Source organism: Quercus robur, chromosome 8 (genome assembly GCF_932294415.1).
Source record: "Quercus robur chromosome 8, dhQueRobu3.1, whole genome shotgun sequence".
Classification (NCBI taxonomy): domain Eukaryota; kingdom Viridiplantae; phylum Streptophyta; class Magnoliopsida; order Fagales; family Fagaceae; genus Quercus; species Quercus robur.
Window position 1 is genome coordinate 56,926,758 of NC_065541.1, and position 20,457 is coordinate 56,947,214.

General features: G+C 33.0%; 1 protein-coding gene across 3 annotated transcripts; it reads right to left on the reverse strand.

Moving 5' to 3' along the window:
• Positions 1-418: 418 nt before the first annotated feature.
• LOC126697203 (kinesin-like protein KIN-UC) lies at positions 419-20,001 on the reverse strand. Of its 3 annotated transcripts, XM_050394089.1 has the most exons (21): positions 19,423-20,001; positions 18,252-18,352; positions 17,967-18,089; positions 17,158-17,343; positions 16,307-16,528; positions 16,029-16,191; positions 15,496-15,645; positions 14,941-15,029; positions 12,896-13,108; positions 12,529-12,663; positions 10,680-10,748; positions 10,313-10,492; positions 8,699-8,818; positions 8,396-8,524; positions 8,182-8,320; positions 7,972-8,064; positions 4,056-4,181; positions 2,609-2,734; positions 2,155-2,298; positions 1,936-2,064; positions 419-773 (listed from the first exon to the last, which is right to left on the reverse strand). In XM_050394089.1, the coding sequence occupies exons 1-21, from the start codon at positions 19,652-19,654 to the stop codon at positions 625-627; spliced, it is 3,018 nt and encodes a 1,005-aa protein (XP_050250046.1). In that variant the 5' UTR covers positions 19,655-20,001; the 3' UTR covers positions 419-624. The 3 variants fall into 3 exon arrangements, with proteins under 3 accessions (XP_050250046.1, XP_050250047.1, XP_050250048.1); XM_050394090.1 differs by lacking the exon at positions 10,680-10,748 and having other exon boundaries at positions 19,423-20,000; XM_050394091.1 differs by lacking the exons at positions 18,252-18,352; positions 19,423-20,001 and having other exon boundaries at positions 17,158-17,294.
• Positions 20,002-20,457: the final 456 nt, after the last annotated feature.

Sequence of the window (20,457 nt, forward strand, 5' to 3'; positions counted from 1 at the left end):
TTAATATAAGTGAAAATGGTCGATCATTTGATCTTAAAACTCCGTTGTGCTGGATTTCTATTCTCTCTCATAATTCTAGCTTAAGCCCTATCATAATAAAAGCCTGGGCTAAGTCCTCGCTAATCTCTAAGGATTGGACTACATGCGGGAATTGCAGGAAACTGAGAAAGAAATGTATTTCGTAATTCTATTCATGGAAAAATTAATTTGGTTCTTCGACAGATAATTAACAAAATCAAATAATTGATGATTGAAGGTTGATGATACTTTGGGGAAAAAGAAAATTTTGGCTTTGAAATATGGGGAGTTGGGGGATATTCGGTTTGTATATCTAGTCAAATGACCTTTTTAGTTAGTCATGTAACTTGTTTTGTTTATATATTAAGAGGGATGGTATTGTGTATCTTCACACAATTGGTTTGAGGAGATTTAAAACCAAATTGGTTTGGAGACAACTGTCCAGTAACTAAGCATTTTCTTACAAGGTTTGCAGTGAGATGACAGTCAGAAAAAAATTCACTATTACAGGATTCAGTTTGAGTCTACACTCAGTTCTGTATCGTATATACATAATTTAATTAGTACGATAAGATTGCAAGGTTGCAGTTCTGTACAGTTTTACTACTATCGTGCATGCATATCAGCTTGAAGTGAAGGATTCAATCTGAGCATCTTCTTTGCCAAGTTGCGGATATCTTCTCTACTGGACTCCACCGATATTTGTATAAGCACTTTTACCCCTCCACCAGATATGATGTCCTTGGCATTGTCCTCTGTAAAACACCAGTTAATCATGTTGTGTTAACCTGAAAGGATCTCAATAATGTCTACAGCAAACCCTCCATAAGGAACAGAACCACATTGTGCTTTAAGAAAATTCAAATCAAAGCAATGCCAATACTTGATAATTCTTACTCTTATAGAGGGTCATTAAGAAGTGTTGGTCTCACCTAAGTAGTCATGGAGGGGTCAGCTCAGATATTATAGTATCCTTACAGCATTTATTAAAAAATTAAAATTCAAAAAAAAAAAAAAAAAACCTACCCTTACTGCATTTATTGCACGAAGTGAGCTCGCAAGAATTATTTTTTAAGGGTAATGGAAAAAAAAAATTATCAAAAAAATGTAAATGAATATCCTGGTTGTGCATCTTTAAGGTAATTTACTGCACACAAAAAAATTTGCTATCACACAAATAAGAATTTCACAATCATGTAATGGGCACCGTTTTTTTTGATAAGTTGAATCATGTAAGTAACATATGAATAAAGGAGTTATTGATTGAAAAGACGCAGACAGAAAGAATCCATCATGTATGGGACATATGCACCAAAAATTATATGTTTGGGGCACATGTTTGTAATTAACTATATTTGAGTCCCTTAATGAAAGATTTAACCGGTGTAGAGATATGAAAGTTTGAATTGGAAACCGGTACCTATATTTGAGTCACTGGATGCAAAGATTTAAACAGTGCAAAGGTATGAATGTTTGAATTGGAAACCAGTATGTATTGTGGTGTAACCCAGAGAGTAAAAGAAGTCTCTTTTTACTTCATCATTTGAAAATAATTAAGGTCATAGTCAATGCACAACATCTCACTATTACGGAATCTGGGAGAGGTAATTAGTAGGTAGCCTAACCCACATTTTTTTGAAGAGGTTGACCTCTATTCTTTGAAGATAATTAAATTTAAAAATAAATAAAGTGTCTGATTTTGATATCAAATGTGGCAGACACATTTGTTATACACCTTGTTATATTTCATTTCTTTGTGTGTTTTCTGTCACTAACCTGCTTCTCTCTTACTAAAGATTGTTATTCAATTTTTTTCTCCAAAACATATATACTTGCATAATGTTACCTGTAATTTGAACTCCAAATGTCCTAGACATTCCAAATCAAAATAATGATGAATTGTGGTCAACATCTTACCGTTTTGTGCCAGATGGCAAAGAGCAAGCTCAACATGGCGTCGGGTTGAAGCTGAATTAGTATTGGAGTTGGCAATCAACCATGTAAGTGCACCATCATCTATTAGAAGTGAACGGCCTATTCTATGTCCTGCAAAAGTAAAGCCCTTCTGCTTCATTAAAAGTAAAGATGATTTGTGTGATTTTGTGTGCTACATACAAAAGGACAACAGATATAAACCTTGAATTACTCCTCGGGATTCGCATTTTGCGAAGTTAGCCAGTCCTCTAGCCACCTGTGCAATGACATCACTGCTCCCAGATCTAACCATTCCCAGTAGTGCCTTGATGCCTCCATCTTCTTTCAACACCGTGAGTAGCTTTTCTGTTAGCAAACAAGAGCCTTTGCATCAAAATACAAGTATATCTTCTGTGCCATGTATGATCTCTGGTGTTCACAAAACCCTCAACAAGAAGAAATTTCATTTGTATGATGGGAGACGTGTCAGAAACATTAATGGATCAACCATACATTGATACTTTTAGCAAAGAAATATTGATGCTAAGTAATGGCAGCAATGGTGGAATAAAATAAATTCAGTATTTAAAATTTTGTCATTATAAACAATCCATACATCAAATTACGAATTCACTATATTTTTCAACTAAGGGCTGCAAAATCACCATCAGCTCACCATTTCCACATAAATTAGCAAGTGCACCAGCAACCATTCGTAAAGTTTGTGGATCTTCTGTTTTAGATGCTGTCTTTGCTAGTAGAAGAGCACCGCCTTTGTCCATTATTAAGGCTTGATTCATCTCTGAGAAGATTCAAAAAAACAAAAAAGGTACATGTGATATAAAAGCATCTTAAATGAATATAAATAAAGTCATGAAGCTCAGATGATCACAGTAATTTGTGTTACAATTGAGGAACAATGAGGATGCAATCATTTCCCATTATATTTAAAGTGAGAACAGTAAACTCCAATTGTGATGAAGGAGCCGTTAGTGGAGCATCATCCAAAGAACTAAGAAGCTAATTGCCACAAAGTCAATTGCAACCCGCTAATAAGATACAAGAGTTACATTAACAGAGTCTAAGTCAAGGCAACTGATTCCATCAGTCAATAACACATTGGACTTTTTATTCAATAAAACTTTGATTAACTATTTAAAAAAAAAAAGTTAAACTCTACATTAATTTTAAGTGTGAATTTTTTGAGCCAGTAATGTTTTAAATTGATCTTGAAATCCTTCTTAAATTCACCAAGTAACCTAAATTCATCATTACATTCTAAGTTCAAGAAACAAGGACAAATGGGGATCCTGTACAAAGTTTTTGGGTTCAAAGGCCTTTTGAGGACCTCGATCATTTCATAAACTGAAATTTTAGAAACACTTTGTATCTATATGGAAGAACATGAAGGAATCTCAATATTTTTTTTCCTAGATTTATCTCAATGTCAATTTAGGCATGAGAATGACCTAGTTTTTACCATGATAACTGCTGGAAGCATTAAGGACTCCTTGAAACTCTTAGGACAGAAATACACATTAAAAAAAACAGTTACTCATACCAACAATTGGGATCTTTCTAGGATAAGAAATAATATGTAATATTCTGGACTTTCTCCAACAATCAGATTATTGGTTGATAATTAGAGCATGTACAGCAAGAAATTCTGGATGCTCCTAGATCTCTTAAAAAGATGTCTACAAAAATGAATTAAACTGATAAGAACAGATACTTAATAAGATTTCTCCAAAAATAAATTTATTGCAGAGTAACAACAACAAACATATTTTGCAAATTCATAATTACAAATACAGTAACACTTATTCTCAATGCCCAAACATTAGATTAAGGGTCTGTTTGGATCCGCTTATTTTACTGAAAGTACTGTAAATAAAGATAAAAGTTAATTGAAATAGTATAGTGAGACCCATGAATAGTACCAAAAAGTGCAGTGGGACCCATGAATAGTAGCAAAAATAAGCTGAATAGCAAAATAAGCTGGCTTTTTAATTTGTAGCCAAACGCACACTAACTAGTGTCATTCACAAGCATGCTAATTTACTAACATATTCATAAGCAAAGTATCTAATGCGTAATAAAACCAGAAAAGACTGCAAAGTTACCATTCATTGCCAAATTGGCAATAGCTCCAGAAGCCACTCTAAGAATAGTTGTAGTTTCCGATGATCGCAACAGCATAAGCAAAGCATCTAAACCCCCTTCCTCCACAATCCTTTTCTGATTAATATCTGAAAGTAATTGAAACATTATTAAGTATTCATAACAACAATTCTCCTACTCACCAACTCTTCACTCAGAAAAAAGAAACATAGCAATGACACCTAAAGTAGAAAAGAGTCATATTAAGTATTAACTAAAGGAGTTGTTCTATGACACCAAAACTAGATGTTATATAGAAGGGACATATAATCTTCTGCCATTGGCTATGAATATTTTGAAATCAACCAAACAAAAGCATGTGGCTATTTAAAAAGTGAGGCACCTAAAACATGAAGAAATGACCAAGCTTATGTGTAACCGAGAAATACAAAGAGAAGTTGCTCTTGAACATAAAATAGAACCAAATACAAAAACATCTTCAACTGCTTTTAAGTTTGTAAATGGAGATATGCACAAGTTACTTATGTTTGAGGGTCCTGTCTTCACATGCATAAGTTATCTATTTATGTGTATAAATGTATGCATGCATGTAGATTCTTACTAAAATTGTTCCAAATTTATAGATTTCATGTGAAAATGGAGATATTTTGAGATCTGGCAACTTGTCAGAGTCTTAAAGGAAAGTTTAATCCTTTGAGATGAATGTTCTTGTGTATTTTTAGACTTTCAAGATTTCATTTTTGAGTTCAACCTGGACAACAACAACAAACAAATATTAATCCTAAAATTTTGAGGTCAACCATGGATCCTTAATAAACTAATTAGGTCAGTCCCATGTATTCTTTTCCATCATTCTAATATATCCGAAGTCATAATCTTTGTTACCTCCTTACTTGCAATTTAATAGAATTTGTGTGTTGGATAGGCATATGAAAATGATTTATTGGGCATATAGTAGAAGTAATTTCTTACGAAATAACTTCAAAAATCATTATGCTTTGTTTATGCTATTTGAATCTTTTATTCTAAGTTATTTTTAATTATCTAATATAAGTGAATTTACTTATATATGCTATCTCTTTAAGCCATTTAAGACATATAGAGGATGAACAGTTTGTAAAAAGTACCAGGCAGAGGTGACATGATTACAACAAATAAAAATTTGAATATCTGTATATGTACTATTTAAATAAGATGGTGTTGTGACCACAAAAATATCTGAAGACCAATTTCCCCCTCTTAATAATGATATCGGTACTGATATGTCAAAAAAAGAATTTCATACTGATATGTTGCATTGTTCTACTAAAGGAGGTAAAATTTTTATTTTTGATAAAAGTTAAGAGCACCAAATTATTCCACAACATGCTCTTAGAAAGCTTACACATGAATAATGGTGAGAGTTTAGTAATACAATCAAATGAAGCAGCTAAACTACAAGGCTCTTGGCTCCTTTTGAGTTCTTGATAAAGATTGTTTTTTTTTTTTTTTTTATTGATAATAGAAAAATTATTTTATTAGTTATAGTGTGTATATATTTATCACATTTATATAAAAATTTCTTGCACATAATGCAGGAAAGGCTAGGGTAGGCCTTTAGCGGTAGTTTTCAAAATAGTTGGCGTAGACCCAACTTGCAGTAATGACGATTTCAGCCGCTATAAACCAGTTTTTTGATAGTGTTATTATTATTATACGTATTGTTTTTGTTATTGTTATTGCTATTGTTATTGTATTTCTTCTTATTGTTGTTGTTATTATTATTATTTATTTATTTTTGGTAGTATATCTTTGTTTCATAGAAGAATAACTAAATTTTGAGATATAGTAGAATGGAAGCAAAGAACACAATGGCCGACCCTAACTAATATGTGGAGAATCCATACCCGACCCCAAAATTTTGGGACTAAGCTTGATTTGTTGTTGTAGTATGTCTTTCTTTGTGTGTACCTTCTTTTCTTTTTTCTTTTTTTGATAAAATTCTTTGTGTGTATCTTGATTATACTAATATCTTCTTTTGTCTAGAAGGCTGTTTGCAAAAATAGTGGATGGGAATGTCACACATGTAAACAAGACAGATTCTAGAGAGTTTATTCGGATCTAATGGAAAAAAAAACTATTGAATTTTACATGTTATTTCAACAAGTCTTTCTTGGCTATCAATTTCATATAAATGGTTTTTTTTTTTTTGTATTGGGACTATTTTCAAGTTCAATTTTTATTTTTAATAGAACTTATGTTACTAATAATTTATCAATACATGCAAGTGCAATGTCCTATTTTGGCAGTATCAGTAAGGGATACATCCTTAGTTAGCCCACTGCCAAGAAAAGGTTAGTCCACTGCCTAGAAAAGAGATCGTCAACACCAACCGACTATCAACCACAAAGCTAAATGTGTGGTAATTGTTTTTTTATACACTTATATATAATAGACGCTTCCCTCGTCCAAATTAGAGGGATGCTTGTAAGCTTGACGATATTTTATTAATTATGGACTTTTCATTCCATATGTTGTTTTACTCAAATTGATTGTTACTTATGACTACCTTCTTGAAAGAGAAATCCTATCTTAATTTCATATGACTAACTCATTTTTTTGCTACTAAGAACCATTATAAATATATGTATAAATAATGTCATATATTACTTAGTTGTGTCACAACACTCTTTTTATTCATTGGAGGGTAATAGAGATAAACAATTTTTTTTTATAACTACACAACAATTGCTCCATCTCCTCTTGTGGTTGGCACTGAGTCTCACACGGCCATAGGTCAATAACAATTATACCTATAAAGGAGAATAAAATGTATAAGAGGAATTTACTCGACGAACCCAATGCCTCAATAAAGGACAAAACAATTCATATTTATCTTTAAGTTGGTAGTCCAATTGGTGATAGCTCCTAATCTAAAGTATCTATGCCTCAAACCTCATTCTATAATTTTATCCTAATTTATATTCAATCAGCATAAATCTTGTTATTGATATAGACAATCTATGTCTCATAATTGCTCTCCTCTATACATGACCAAACCATCTCAAATAATTCTTTTTCATCTTTTCATCAATAGAAGCCACCCCTATCATTAAACAATTCTTCGTTTCGAATCCTATATTTTCTTGTATTTTCATTCATCCATCATAAGAGTTTCAGTGAACCAAAATTTGATACAATATAACCTTGTCTAATTCCAGAATAGAAATTTAAAGAATACAATGTTTTAATATAAATAATTGTTATCTTTAATTAACTTTTTATATAAGCTTATGATAAGTTTTATGTAGAGCTCAAAGTAACTGTATATAGCGGTAATGGTAAGCTGAAAAACCACTATGATAGTTTAATATTTAGAAAAGTAGAAAATTCATTCTGAGATGGGGTAACAAAACTGGGCAGCTTCTATTTAGCGCAATGACTGGGATCCAACCAAAGACTAGACCTAGATTGAGGCAAATTAATCAGTTCTTAATCTTCACAGATTATCTAAATATAAATGTTCTACTTGTTTTGTTCCTTATCAAACAACTTATACATATTAATGTATTTTATCTCCAAAAAAAAAAAAAAAAAAACTTATACGTATACTCTTGAGTGTATGGGACAAACATTTTCAGTATGTGAATTTCAAAGTCTTTTCATTTTTGTAACACAAGTTTAGTACAGGGAAGGCTATTTTCTTAATCCTTTTTTTTTCCTCTAAATTTTTTATTTTGATCAAGTGACTGAAATCTTCAAAATCTATAAAGTGAAAAGATAAAAGTAGGGAAAGAATACCACTACAGAAGCACTGACCAATATACAAATGAAGAGGGAAGGATTTAAAAAGAAACAGGTTTCACAGAACTCTATTGTGAAAACAAATTGGTCAGCATCATTTCAGACATGTAGAAATTATAGGCAAATGAGGTGCACCTTCAGCAGCAAGATTGGCTACCACCTTCACAGCGTGAACTTGGACATCTGAGTCTTCAGATGTCAACAATTGTAAAATCTTTTGAAGCCCAACTGTATTGTGAAGTCCAAACAACTTGTAAATCATAGTATCTATAGAAGTCACAACAGGGAAGAAAAACAAAAGAATTAAGCAAACTTTATTTGGCCCTATCACTGATGAAATCTTGCCTTCTTCACATATCTTTGCAATTGTGGCCCTCTGACCAGAGATATTCTCTCTTAATGGATTTGACCTGTATGAACCCATTCGGTTCCCAAATTCTGAAGATCCTTTACTTAATTCTTCCTTCATATAAGATTTCTTGTCCTGTAGAACATTCAAATGTGAGGCCTAAAATACAAATAAAATATTTTTATAATGAGGATGCATGAAACAAATTACCTCAAAGTCATTCTCATTTTCAGGTACAGCCCTCTTTAGTTTAATCAGCTCATTTTCAATACCCTTCCTTTGTTTCTCCTGTTCTAAAAGCCTTTGCCTCACAGAGTGAAGTTCTTCATTTAATTTTGCCTTTTTACAAGGAAATAAAAGTAATTAGTAATATTTACATTTCAGTTCAAACATAAAACTCATAACATAAATAATAAGTTTTACATGACTACAATCCAGAAAAACCAAGTCGATCTACACTTTGAAGGAAGAGAACTTAAACCAAACCCATCTGAATTGGTATGTCAACCATACCTTCTGTAGTAATAGATCTTTATTTTCTGATTTCAGGGATTGTAGTTCACTTAAAGTATTTTCATGTAGCTGATACATTTCTTGTAACTTCAACGCAAGTTCATCAATCTGTTTCTGCCCCTGGATTTTGAAACAAATAACAATACTAAGAAATGGATGTATAGAATTCAAAATGAACGATTCACTAAAGGTGAATTATCAGCACTAGGAATAGTTGAAGGGATAGTTGCACTGTGGAAGAATTTGCCTCTCCAAGATAACAGTAGTAGCACTGAGATACAAAAGGGACACTGACTGGGTTCTTAGGGTTTGGCACTTTTAATAGGTGCCCAACAGGGTTATCTCAAAGTAAAATCAACATATAAACAATGGTGCCCGTTATGTTGTCTTCTGCATGGACATATTGGTCCTTACCAAAATAGCAATGAATTTGCTAATTTAAGAGAAATCTCATTAATCAATTTCATCATTGAAGAAGAAGAAGAAGAAGAAGAAGAAGCAACAAATTAATATAAGTGAAAAAATAACATCTGTCAATAAGAAGTGTACAGTAAGATTACTGAAATCAGGACATTGCTCCAAATAACTTTAGGCTTTAACAAAGAAAACATTTAATCCACTGTCATGAGTAGGCATATTATCTATCTTGCCAACCATTCTCTTGTCAGTTGTCACCCTTAACCTTGAAACTTATGGTGACAGAGTTTAACAGCGATTACAAACAAATGAGTCATCCAGCTGGAAGGTGTCAAAAAGGATCAATGGAATAACAAAATTTTGCTTAGCAAGTTCCAATTCACAAATTAAAAAAGATGAGTCTAAGAAACCTGTATTTCTCAATAAGGGATGTTTGGACATGCCTTGCAAAGTGATCAAATTGATGTCTTGTTATAAGGTGTTTTAACAGAGAATTTTTAACTAATTATGGGAAAATCTCTGTGATCATAAAATATGCTTATAATAATGCCTTTTATATAGATAAACAATTCCCTCTACTTTTTTTTTTCCCATTTTTTTGTTTGTTTGATTTTTTTTAAAGGCAGATTTAAATGTATAGAAAATAAGCTGTGCTTTTGAAGGGATCAAGGAGAAAATGGCATCACAGCTCATGATACAACAAAAACAATTGCGGGACTAAAATTGAACCTAAAAGTGAAACATGCAATATTCCATATTCCATCTATCCAAGTATAATTGTTCCTCTGGACATTCAAAACGGGCATGCTCATCCTGTAATTGCTTAACTAGCTCTGCTATTTTATTTTCGTACATCTGAGTGGTGTCAGCAAGGACCTTCTGATATGTAGAATTTTCCATATGATGTTTCTACTAGCAATAAAACAGCATTAGAATTTTTCCTTGTGTTTCTAAAACTTTTCACAAGATTGCAACATCATTTAAGACAATGTTATATGAGAACACACAAGTGTCAAAGCAAATCATAAAAGAAATCCTTTAACATTTTGTTCAAAAAAAATAACACATAAGCATGAGCCATATGTGAAGTTTTCCAAAAATGAAAAATCCCACAAGAAGAAAACAGAAATATATAACATCAAATGCGTAGATAGGGCAGAGCATAGAATTCATCATTTTTTAATTTCAACCACAAACCTGAATTGACTTTTGATGCTCACTCAGGAGCTTCTTCATCAGAGCTAATTGTTCCTCAGCATTTTCAGAGTGAGCACGCTCATCTTCTATCTGTTTAATCAACTCTGCCATTTTCTTCTCATACATCTGAGTGGTATCAGCCAGTACTTTCTGATATGTAGAATTTTCAAGTTGGTGTTGCTACGAACAATCAAACAGCAGTGTAAATACTCATGCCCATATGATCAGAATTCTTTGTGAACATACCAAATGATATTAAAAAGTTTATGGCAAACCAAATAGCTAAATTATATTATACATTGGCATCCCTAACATAAACAATAACAGTAGAAAACTTTACCCAGAAAATTGGGGTTCTGAACATTACCAAGCATATAATCTCGGTAAATTCCATGCTGCAGCTGTCTGCTCTGACGCAGGCATTGGCAGCTAAAGTCTAAGCCGGTGCCATCAATATCACTCAGGTTAAATAAATGTGCATAAGTCATAATATACTCAAATATCAACTGCCTCCAAAGTCCAAACACAACCCCTCCCCAAAAGAAATATAAAAAGCACTAATAAAGTCAAACAAAGCAACTGATCATTGTTCCTAGAAATTGATAATCAATACACCTTTCTACAATCACAACACTGTAAATAAAAAAAAGACAGCTAATGTTGCATAGAAATAGGTTTTGATCCCTTCTAGTGGTACAAGCCCATTAGCATTAATTCAGCATACAATGCTACAGTCTTCTTTTGTCCTGAACTAACTCATACAGGTCTTCATTTGTAGTTTATTTTATATTTTAAAATAACATATTTCAGATCAAATAGGTAGTGCATTCCTTCATTATATACATCTGACATCAGGAATTATTTTTACTGTCAAACCCTTAGCTGTGATTTGTACCATAAAACACTCTTAACAGTCTACTTAATATTTCTTCTTCTCAAAAAAAAAAAAAAAAAACTTAATATTTCTTATCTAATAATGCGTGTAAAGGTCAGAGTCAAGCATACAAAAAAGAAAGAGGGGTATAGCATTATTCTTTTAAAAGGGAAGAGAAATTTAATTAACAAATGGAGACAATCTAGTACACAGGAAGTGTAAAAGAGAGAAGAGAGCAGAAATTTCAACAAAAACAAGAATATCCCCTTGATTTGGTAATATTTTTATTAAACCTATTAATGAGGCCATGTGTTAATGCCTGACCACTCGCCTATAGTCTTAGTAACAAGCTCAAGTGAAGTTGTTTTTTTTTTTTTTTGATAAGTAAGAATGTTATATATACGAATGGCTACTCTATGCATGGAAAAACATAGAGCAAACCCAGAAAGTACAAGGAGGAAACAAAGAAAAAGCAAAAAAGAAAACCAAACCACAAATTAATTACAAAGAGAAAGAGAGCTAATGAAAGAAGGGAGAGAATCACTAGTCGTGAGTCCCCAAGCCCGAGACCAATCAAAAAGAGTCCCACTAAAAGAAGCAAGCATCTGATCACCGGAACTAATCAAATCCTCAAAAGTCCGCCGATTCCGTTCCTTCCAAATACACCAAAAGATGCACAACGGAACTAAATTCCATATCTGAGACAAGTGTTTCCCCAACCAATTCCACCAGCCAAAAAGCAAATCTGGGATCAAACTAGGTACAACCCAAGACAGGCCAAAAGTTATAAAGACAAAGCTCCATAGCCGATAAGCCATCTCACAATGAAGAAGTAAATGATCTACCGACTCTCCACAATGTCTACACATAATGCACCAGTCCACAAAATGCACCAGTCTCCTCAATCTTAGATTATCACCCGTTAGGATCTTATTCCAAGCTACACACCAAACAAAAAAGGAAACTCTCCTAGGGGCCTTTACTTTCCAAATAGCTTTCCAAGGAAAAACAATTGAAGGAGAATTCCTTAATTTATTATAATATAACCGAATATCAAAATCCCCATTAACCTTCAACTTCTATCTCATCCGGTCTCCCACATCCATAGGAGGAGTATTCATAGACCCAAAATCATGAGAAGACCAACTCTTATATGTACAATCATCCAATTATAGCTGCCCTAGAATAGATAACCAATTTCAAATTAAGTTGATTAATAGAAATGTTAGACTACATGGCATCAGTTAAATTGAACATATATATCAGTAGACAAAGAAAATAAGAAGATAAGTTAACGAACTTAAACTCAAAATATATAAAAGGGAAGGGGAAGGGGGAATACCTCACTCTGTTTTAAACTCATTTCTAGCTTTGAAACTTTATCCTGCATCAAATTGTTAAGATCTTTCTGATGGTTCAATTCATTTAAGATGCCTTTCATCTCTGATTCCAAATGGATATTTTCTTTTTCCAAAATCTACAAGTGTGTACAAGATATTAGTGAGAAAATAATAATCATAAGAGATTACTGCACAAACATTTTGGCACAGCACTAATAACTAGATATAATTATAAACAAGTTGGGTGATTAGAATGTGCGAAAGTAAGCATATTACTAGATATTAAAGACCAGTTTTAATGAAGTAAATCTGCAAAGAAGATACCAACCCAAAAATTTGTAACAATGCACAAGCAGGAAAGAGAGCTACCTCAGACCTTGTGACTAGAACTTTTCTTGCTTCAGCAAATGAATCATGACACTCTCTGAGCTGTTTTTCCAATTTGTATTTGTCATCATCTCTCAACTTTTGTTGCCTTTCAATTTCTGCAGTAAGATGATCTACTTGACCCTCAAGCTTCCGAGATAAGCTTTCATAATCGAATTCTTCTTTAAGCTTTACCATATTTACTATTTTCATTGCCTGCAAAAGAAACAAGTAATTAATCGGCCTGATATGCAAAACTCAATTACCATTAGAGTTGATGAGTTTTATTTTGTTCATCCACATTTAGAGTGAAAGCATCACAACTATGAAACAACAACCAAAAAAAAACTCTGGAACTGACATATCAGGTAAAAAATGAGAGTGTGCATAAGAAAACTATCACGTGCTGTCTTTTAAATGCCATAATGTATGAGCACCTGGTTTAAGAACAATAAGAGAAAAAAAAGTAATAAAGATTTATCTGAAATGGGAACATTGAGCATTGCACGCGTCAGTGTCAATAAACCCTTGCTAATGTTTTAGGCTGATGTTTGCTCCAAGATTAGCAGACTCAGGCAAACTCTAGGACAAAACAGCAGTCAACTTGGAATGGTTTGGTTCACTAATCAGTTCTGATACATGGTTAGAAGCTCTGGGAGGACTAACTCCTGAGTGTCACTGTCACAGATATTAAAATCTAAGGCAAAGACTGTTTCCTTTCTAATTCAATCAAAAAGTACTTTGCCTTTTAGTGAAAACTAGACCATGAAAGACAGCAGAATTTCATAGTTGACTAAAATTAGATGCCAATATATATTATATTTTCCAATATTATTGTCTAATACAAGCCACAGAGAATTGATACAGATGATAAATGCCGTGTGCTTCGTATTTTATAAATTTTAAAAAGAAAAAAGAAAACACTCTATACAGAAGACAAAAGCTGTATACTTGTATATTATTGAATTTTAAAAATTAAAAGAAAAAAAACTCAATGCATACATTCACTTCTTTTTCATCCATTGTAATGCAGATGTCCAAAAAGGGATATGCCAGAGAAAGATTACCAGAGCATTGACTGCTTTTATATTAAAACTGCAATCCAGAACCATAAATGTTATAAAAAAGATTGTACTCAGTGCACAAGGCTCTTGCTTCAGTGGATCTTGTTAAATTACCAATTGATATGGTAACTTTAATTATTTAAACACATATTTCTAACACTCCCCCTCACGTGTAGGCCGAAACTAGCTTTTAATAGGTGAGGCCTAACACGTGGGAATTTAAATGGGAGGTAGAGTGGAGAAGACAAAGATCAAACTCAGGATCTCAGGCTTTAATACTATGTTAAATTAACGATTGTTCCAAAAGTTTAAGCTGTTGAGATATGGTAAATTTAATTATTTAACCACATATTTCTAATAGATTTGAAGAGTGATGGTTGGTAAGCAACCTTCACTCCCAGTGTTAGAAAGGATGATTACTAAACTTGAACCTGCAACACATCACTTGTGTGAAGTGCACCTGCCAGCACCAAGGTTCAACACAAAACCATACATGTTGTGTATCAAATGTGTGTATACTTATATTTAGGATAACAACAACCACAAAGCCTTAGTCCCAAAATTTTGAGGTCAACTATGGATCCTCGAAAGATTAGTTAGGATCGGCCATATTTCGGATAAGTAAATTTATTAATAAGACAAAAAGGGCATAACCCAAGTACACAAGAAGTACACATAGGTACACCAATAACTAAGCTCTAAAATTACAATGATCCATAAAATCTGAAAAGGTTGAAAATGAAAACAAACCCAACACTATCATCCACTCATACAAGGATATGACAAACAACAATTTTCAGATATAAATTAGACCTTTCACACCCTCGAAGCTTCTAGCACTCCTAATTAAAAAAGAGAAATTATCATAGCAATAACAAAACAGGGAGGGGGAGGGGGGGTTAGTAGATGATCAGCCACATGATATAGCCTACAAATTATGATAGAAATCCAGAATTTCCACATTATAAGCTTAATCCAACACACCCGCTGACCAAACATTATCGTGCTAGCAGTCTCTGCATGGTGCCGTGCAGATGGCCCGATTGTTACTATAAGCGAAGTCCTTGCTGAGCCTATTTCAATAAAATTAAAGTTGAATTTCAATAAACTAAAATCACAACATCCAAAAAATTTTATCAAAATAAAATAAAGCAACATGAACACAACAATATGCAAACAAACAATCACCCACAAAATGCACAAGGTTTACTTAGGCATAAGTATAATTTCTATATATGATCAGATATATACAATTCACTAGTCGGCACATAAGCTAGAAATCTAAAATATTTCATTTGAAAGTACTATAAAATGACTTAAAGGATAAAGAAAAAGCACACTGGGTTGCCCATGTGAATTTATAGAAAGAAGAATATTCACACAATCATACGATACAGTCACATTGGTAAAATCAAGATAAGGAGTAGGATAAATAGAAATTCTTGGTCTCATTAGATGCGAAACAATACAGAAAAAAGGTTTGAAATTCTAGAAATTTCAGTTTATTCAATAAAAATAGCACAACGTAAAAATAATAACCTCCAAATGAATCACGAAGCAATCTTGTCAGCTTAGAATCTCTAGTAGGTATATGTGAGCTGTTTTCAGCCAATGCATTTATACATTTTCCAAGGGAACTGAGAGAAAGGTTAATAAACTTAGCCTCTTCAAGCAATAGGCCTTCACTTCCTGCAACACAAGGATAATAATCATAACAAGAAGGTTGCACTTTCCATAATTTACTATTTACAAAAACATTTAATTTAATGTTCAATTTTTTTTTCACAACTCATACCCAATGCATAATTATACTGTCAAATCTAAAAATTAAATATGTAGCAATAACAATACAAATAATAATGTTTTACTGCACAAGATACTGTAGGAACTAACACCATAAAATAGGTGAAAACATCACCCAAAAAAAAAATCATTTAAGGCCAAGAATTATTGAGCCCTAAAAAGTGATTAACAAGAAAAGATAACAGTAATGACTTATCAAAAAAATAAATGGTAATGTTAAACGAAAAAAGGAATCAATTTAAATGTAATGAATACTATAAAAGACAAACCAGATTTGTCTATCCTTTCGGATCCGGCCAGATCCACAATCAGCAACTTGCTTTTTCGGACGATGGGTATGCCATTGCCATCAAATAAATCACTTTTAGTACCCTTCTCTTGAGAATTAATCTCGTCATTTACTTTTTCATGGACAGATCTTCTTATATGAACCTATAAAAAGCAAGGTTCGAGGTTTTCATTATTATAGGAAAAAAATGTCATGAAAACATTCTTTACAATTTTAGGCAATGATTAAAAAGAAATAAGAATCCTGGAAAATATCTACCATGAGAATTGCATGACTACGAGAAGATTCCGTGTTCATCTTTGTATTAGCTGCATGACGGTTTGCCTCACCAACTTGCAGTAGCTGTAGAAAATGATCAAGATCTTGAACTCTGACTACAGTAGCACCAGGCAATGACACATCACCAGTTTTTGGATCCTCATTAATAGGAATATTAGTCTTTTCTGGTGCAAGCAAATCTTGTATGGATTCCATATACAGCTAAAGCAACAACAAGAAATAATAAAAGGGTGACCACCCAGGAGAACACTAAACATGCACAATTCTGCAGTCTGATGACAAGTAAGCAGCAGAATGGAAATGATGAAAAGTCCAATGAACATGATTAATTTTACAATCAAATATATGGATGGCACATAAAATGAGAGGGGAGGGGGAACTTTTGACCCAAAAACCTATTACCCATTGTAATTTTCTTAAATTGAATTAAAAGAACAGATTCCACAAACATCTGGTGTGCATTAAATCTCTATCTCTCTCTATACCACATTGGAAACTAAATTTAAGAAGCCCCTATCTATTCAATTCTATCAAATTCAAGTCTTTAAAACGTTCCTGTTTGTCCATAATCTTAAAAATTGTCCAGGATTTAGTAAAATTTTTGTTGGATTTCAAAACATTTCCATTTTCTGGCTAACTTGAGTTTGTGAAGAAACCAAACTTTGATGCATGGGTGTTGAAGAAGATGGGAGTTTTAAGAAACATTGGAGTGTGGACACAGAAACATGCCTATTATAGAATATGAAACACTTAATCAGCAACCTTAACTCAAAAACCCTGCACACCACATAAACACAAGACAAGCACGTCTTACTACATCACTTCAATACCTGCAAATAGGAGACTTCTACACTATCAGAAGCAGGAGATGTACTGGCAATAATGTCTTCAAGAGCTCTAACCATAATACCTCGTTCAGATGCATCTTCTTTACCCAGTCTTCCAACTGTGTAAGTTTTGCCAGTACCTGTTTGGCCATAAGCCATAACTGTCCCATTATATCCATTCAATACACTCTGCAAAAGTATGTCAAAATTGACTGTATAAAATTAACATGCCATTCCATCCAAAAAATTTCAAAATTAATTTTCTTTTGTGACAATGAGAGAAAGGGAAGCGAACCTCAGCTTTGAATTGACCAATTAAAATTATTATTCCTCTATCCTGAACCGTGTCTCATGTTGGAGAGATGCAATGTCTAAGCTGACTCAATTAATGCATTGACACATCATATAATTAGCAATGGTCCCAAAATTGTCCTTTCATAATTTAATTTTTTTTCTTTAGGTGTAAGGGTAATGGGAAACTTGAAAATTTTAGTGCCTGGACCGTTTACAAAATGACACAAAATTTTGAATGGACAAAATAGAATCTGACACCCGATTTCGGGATTGGGAGACAAAAGGCCACATAAAGATACACATACACAGTTGACACCCATGCACAAAGAGCATTTAAAATTTGTCACTAAGTTAAGCAATAGAGAGCTCGTAATTCCTCTGCAATACCTATTAAAAAAAAATTTAATTGCAAAATATTTTGTAATGTAGTTTTCAGCACAAGAACTCCCCTATATGATGCATTTTTAATAAAAATAGTTCTTAAAAATGTGAGTTAAAAAGGATCAATTTCACTTTACCTCAACTACAGGTTTTGCAACCACTTCATAAACACGCTTTTGAGAGGCAGTTTCTGTAAAAACTTCATCAAATCTATAAGACTCAGAACTCCAGTTGTTTTTACTCAGCTTTAACCGCTTCAGCTATAGGGAGGAAATAACAAAGAAAAGGGAAAAAAAAATCAATTAATCCCAAGGTTCTGGTGGCAGGTGTTTGTTCAAAATATAAAACATATGCATTTCTGGGGAGAGGGGGAGAGCTATTTAATATCAGTTTCAATCTTTTAAGTGTTACATGTAAATCACCTCTGGTTGTAACTCAACACAATCAGAAAAATCAGCATCTGAAAGAAGATCTTCAGCATTTCTTGGTCGAAGTCTGATAGCAACTCTCACCCTTCTGGGCTCTGCGGTAAAGATAAAACTCAAAAACTTCATAAGAAATCTTTCTTAGTAATCACATTATGTAGCAGGGCAATGCTTTTTAATTCATGCAATGAAGCAATATTATGCTCAAAAGAGGCAACTATAAATGTTTTTTTCCCCCATTAGACTAATTGCAATTCAGCACCGATTTCAGACCCCTCAACCACAAAGTTACCTCATTTTGAACATTAAGTAGCTCATGAATCATGTTGACAAGGCAGCGCTTCTTGATGTCTGTGAACATTCATCAATGATTGATGGGTTTTACAAAAATTCATCATGACTAAGTTATGTTTACCAATTCTACAACAGGAAACATTTCGCAAAGAAAAATCCTATATTCAGCTCACTTCATTGAAAACAATACTTTCATCAAGGTCATACTCGTGGAAAATTATTAGGCACTCCCAGAGTACAGTGACACTGTACTCCCTCCTCCTACATAAATGATGGATCCCACAATGAATTTGATTAGCAAGATCCACTATTACGTGAGACGATGAAGTAAAACGTCACTATACTCTCGGAAAACTGAATAGTTACTCCATACTCATAATACTTAGTTATTATTATTATTTCTTTAATTGTTTCACCATGGTCCAGGGGAAAATGAACTCATAGAATGGATATTGTTTATGAACACATTCATAAATTTATTGTCCAATGATAAATTGTGTGGTTCTCTAAAATAAGACCCACAAGCTTGAATCAAAACCTTTTTTTCTGTATGTATTTCTGATGCCAAAAAATGTAAGGAACTTCGAAATTTTCCTCACCAATTCAGCATTTTATTTATTCAAATTAATACTAAAGTTACATCTCCAAGCAGCCACATAAGTACAATAAGAAAAAATAAAATAATAATAATAATAATAATAAAACTAACATCCCAGAAATTCAAAGGGAAAAAGAACTTAACCCAGTTCTAAAATCGATATAAGAAATAAATCAAAGCATTTAAATGTCAACAAGTACTTCAAGTTCCAAAATAAATAAACCAGGCATATTGATTTTGTGTGTGTGTGTGTCTGTGAGAGAGAGAGAGAGAGACCTTGATCGGAGTGAAAAGACTGAGTTCGAGAATTAGGGGTGACAGAGCGTCTTGAAGTGGCGGAGGGAGGCTTGGGCCGACCCGAAATGTTATGGGCCGGTTGAGCATGGCCCACTGTAGTTCTTGAAGAAACAGCAGCAGAAGAAGAAGAAGAAGAAGTAGTAGAAGAAGAAGAAGCAGATCCATTATTATGATTATGAGAATAAGATTGTCTGGACGACCTCGAAGCCATTATTCTCCTCTCTAGTCTCTACTTGTATTGTATAACCAAAAAAAAAGACCTCTCAACTCATTCTGGAGCTTCAAACATAGACACAAAAAAAAAAAAAAAAAAAAAAAATTCTAGCACAGAGATTTTAAAAAACAGAGAGACAGAGAAAGAGAGAGCAAGTCAAAGCAAATCTTTTCTATTTTTTTAGGCCCAAAACACCTTTGAGGCCGGCACGATGGAATTGGAATGGAACAGAGAGAGAGAGAGTGAATAGTGAATAGTGAATAAAGAGTGAAGTGGTTTCCGTTCCCGCGTTGCGTCGGTAACGCTCGCTTTGTTTGATTGAGTGGGACGGCCCAATTATATTCTCCTAAAATCTTTTTATGACGTTGGAAGCTTAAAGCTTAAGATTCTTTCTTTCTTTCTCTCTTTTTTTTTTTTTTCTTTTTTTGAATTTTCAAAAAGTTGCCTTTTTAGCAAATCTGTACAGGACAAATCCACAAATTTAATCAATGGATATTAACTGCAATTAAAATATGGGCCCAATTAACGGCTATAGGAAAGTGATGATAATAAATAAAATGATGCCGATTGCTTATTTTTATGAGAAAATAAACAAAGATGCCATATTCCTTACTATACTTTTTGTGTAGTGCCACATTACATGATATATGAAGTATCTGAAGCACCATATTATTATCTACAATCACATTTACAATTTATGTTTTGTCTGAAATGTTTTGATTAATAGACAGATTTTTTAGATCTTTTTCTCAAAGAAATAAAAGAAGTTTTTTTTTTTTTTTTTTTTAGGTTTCTTAGAA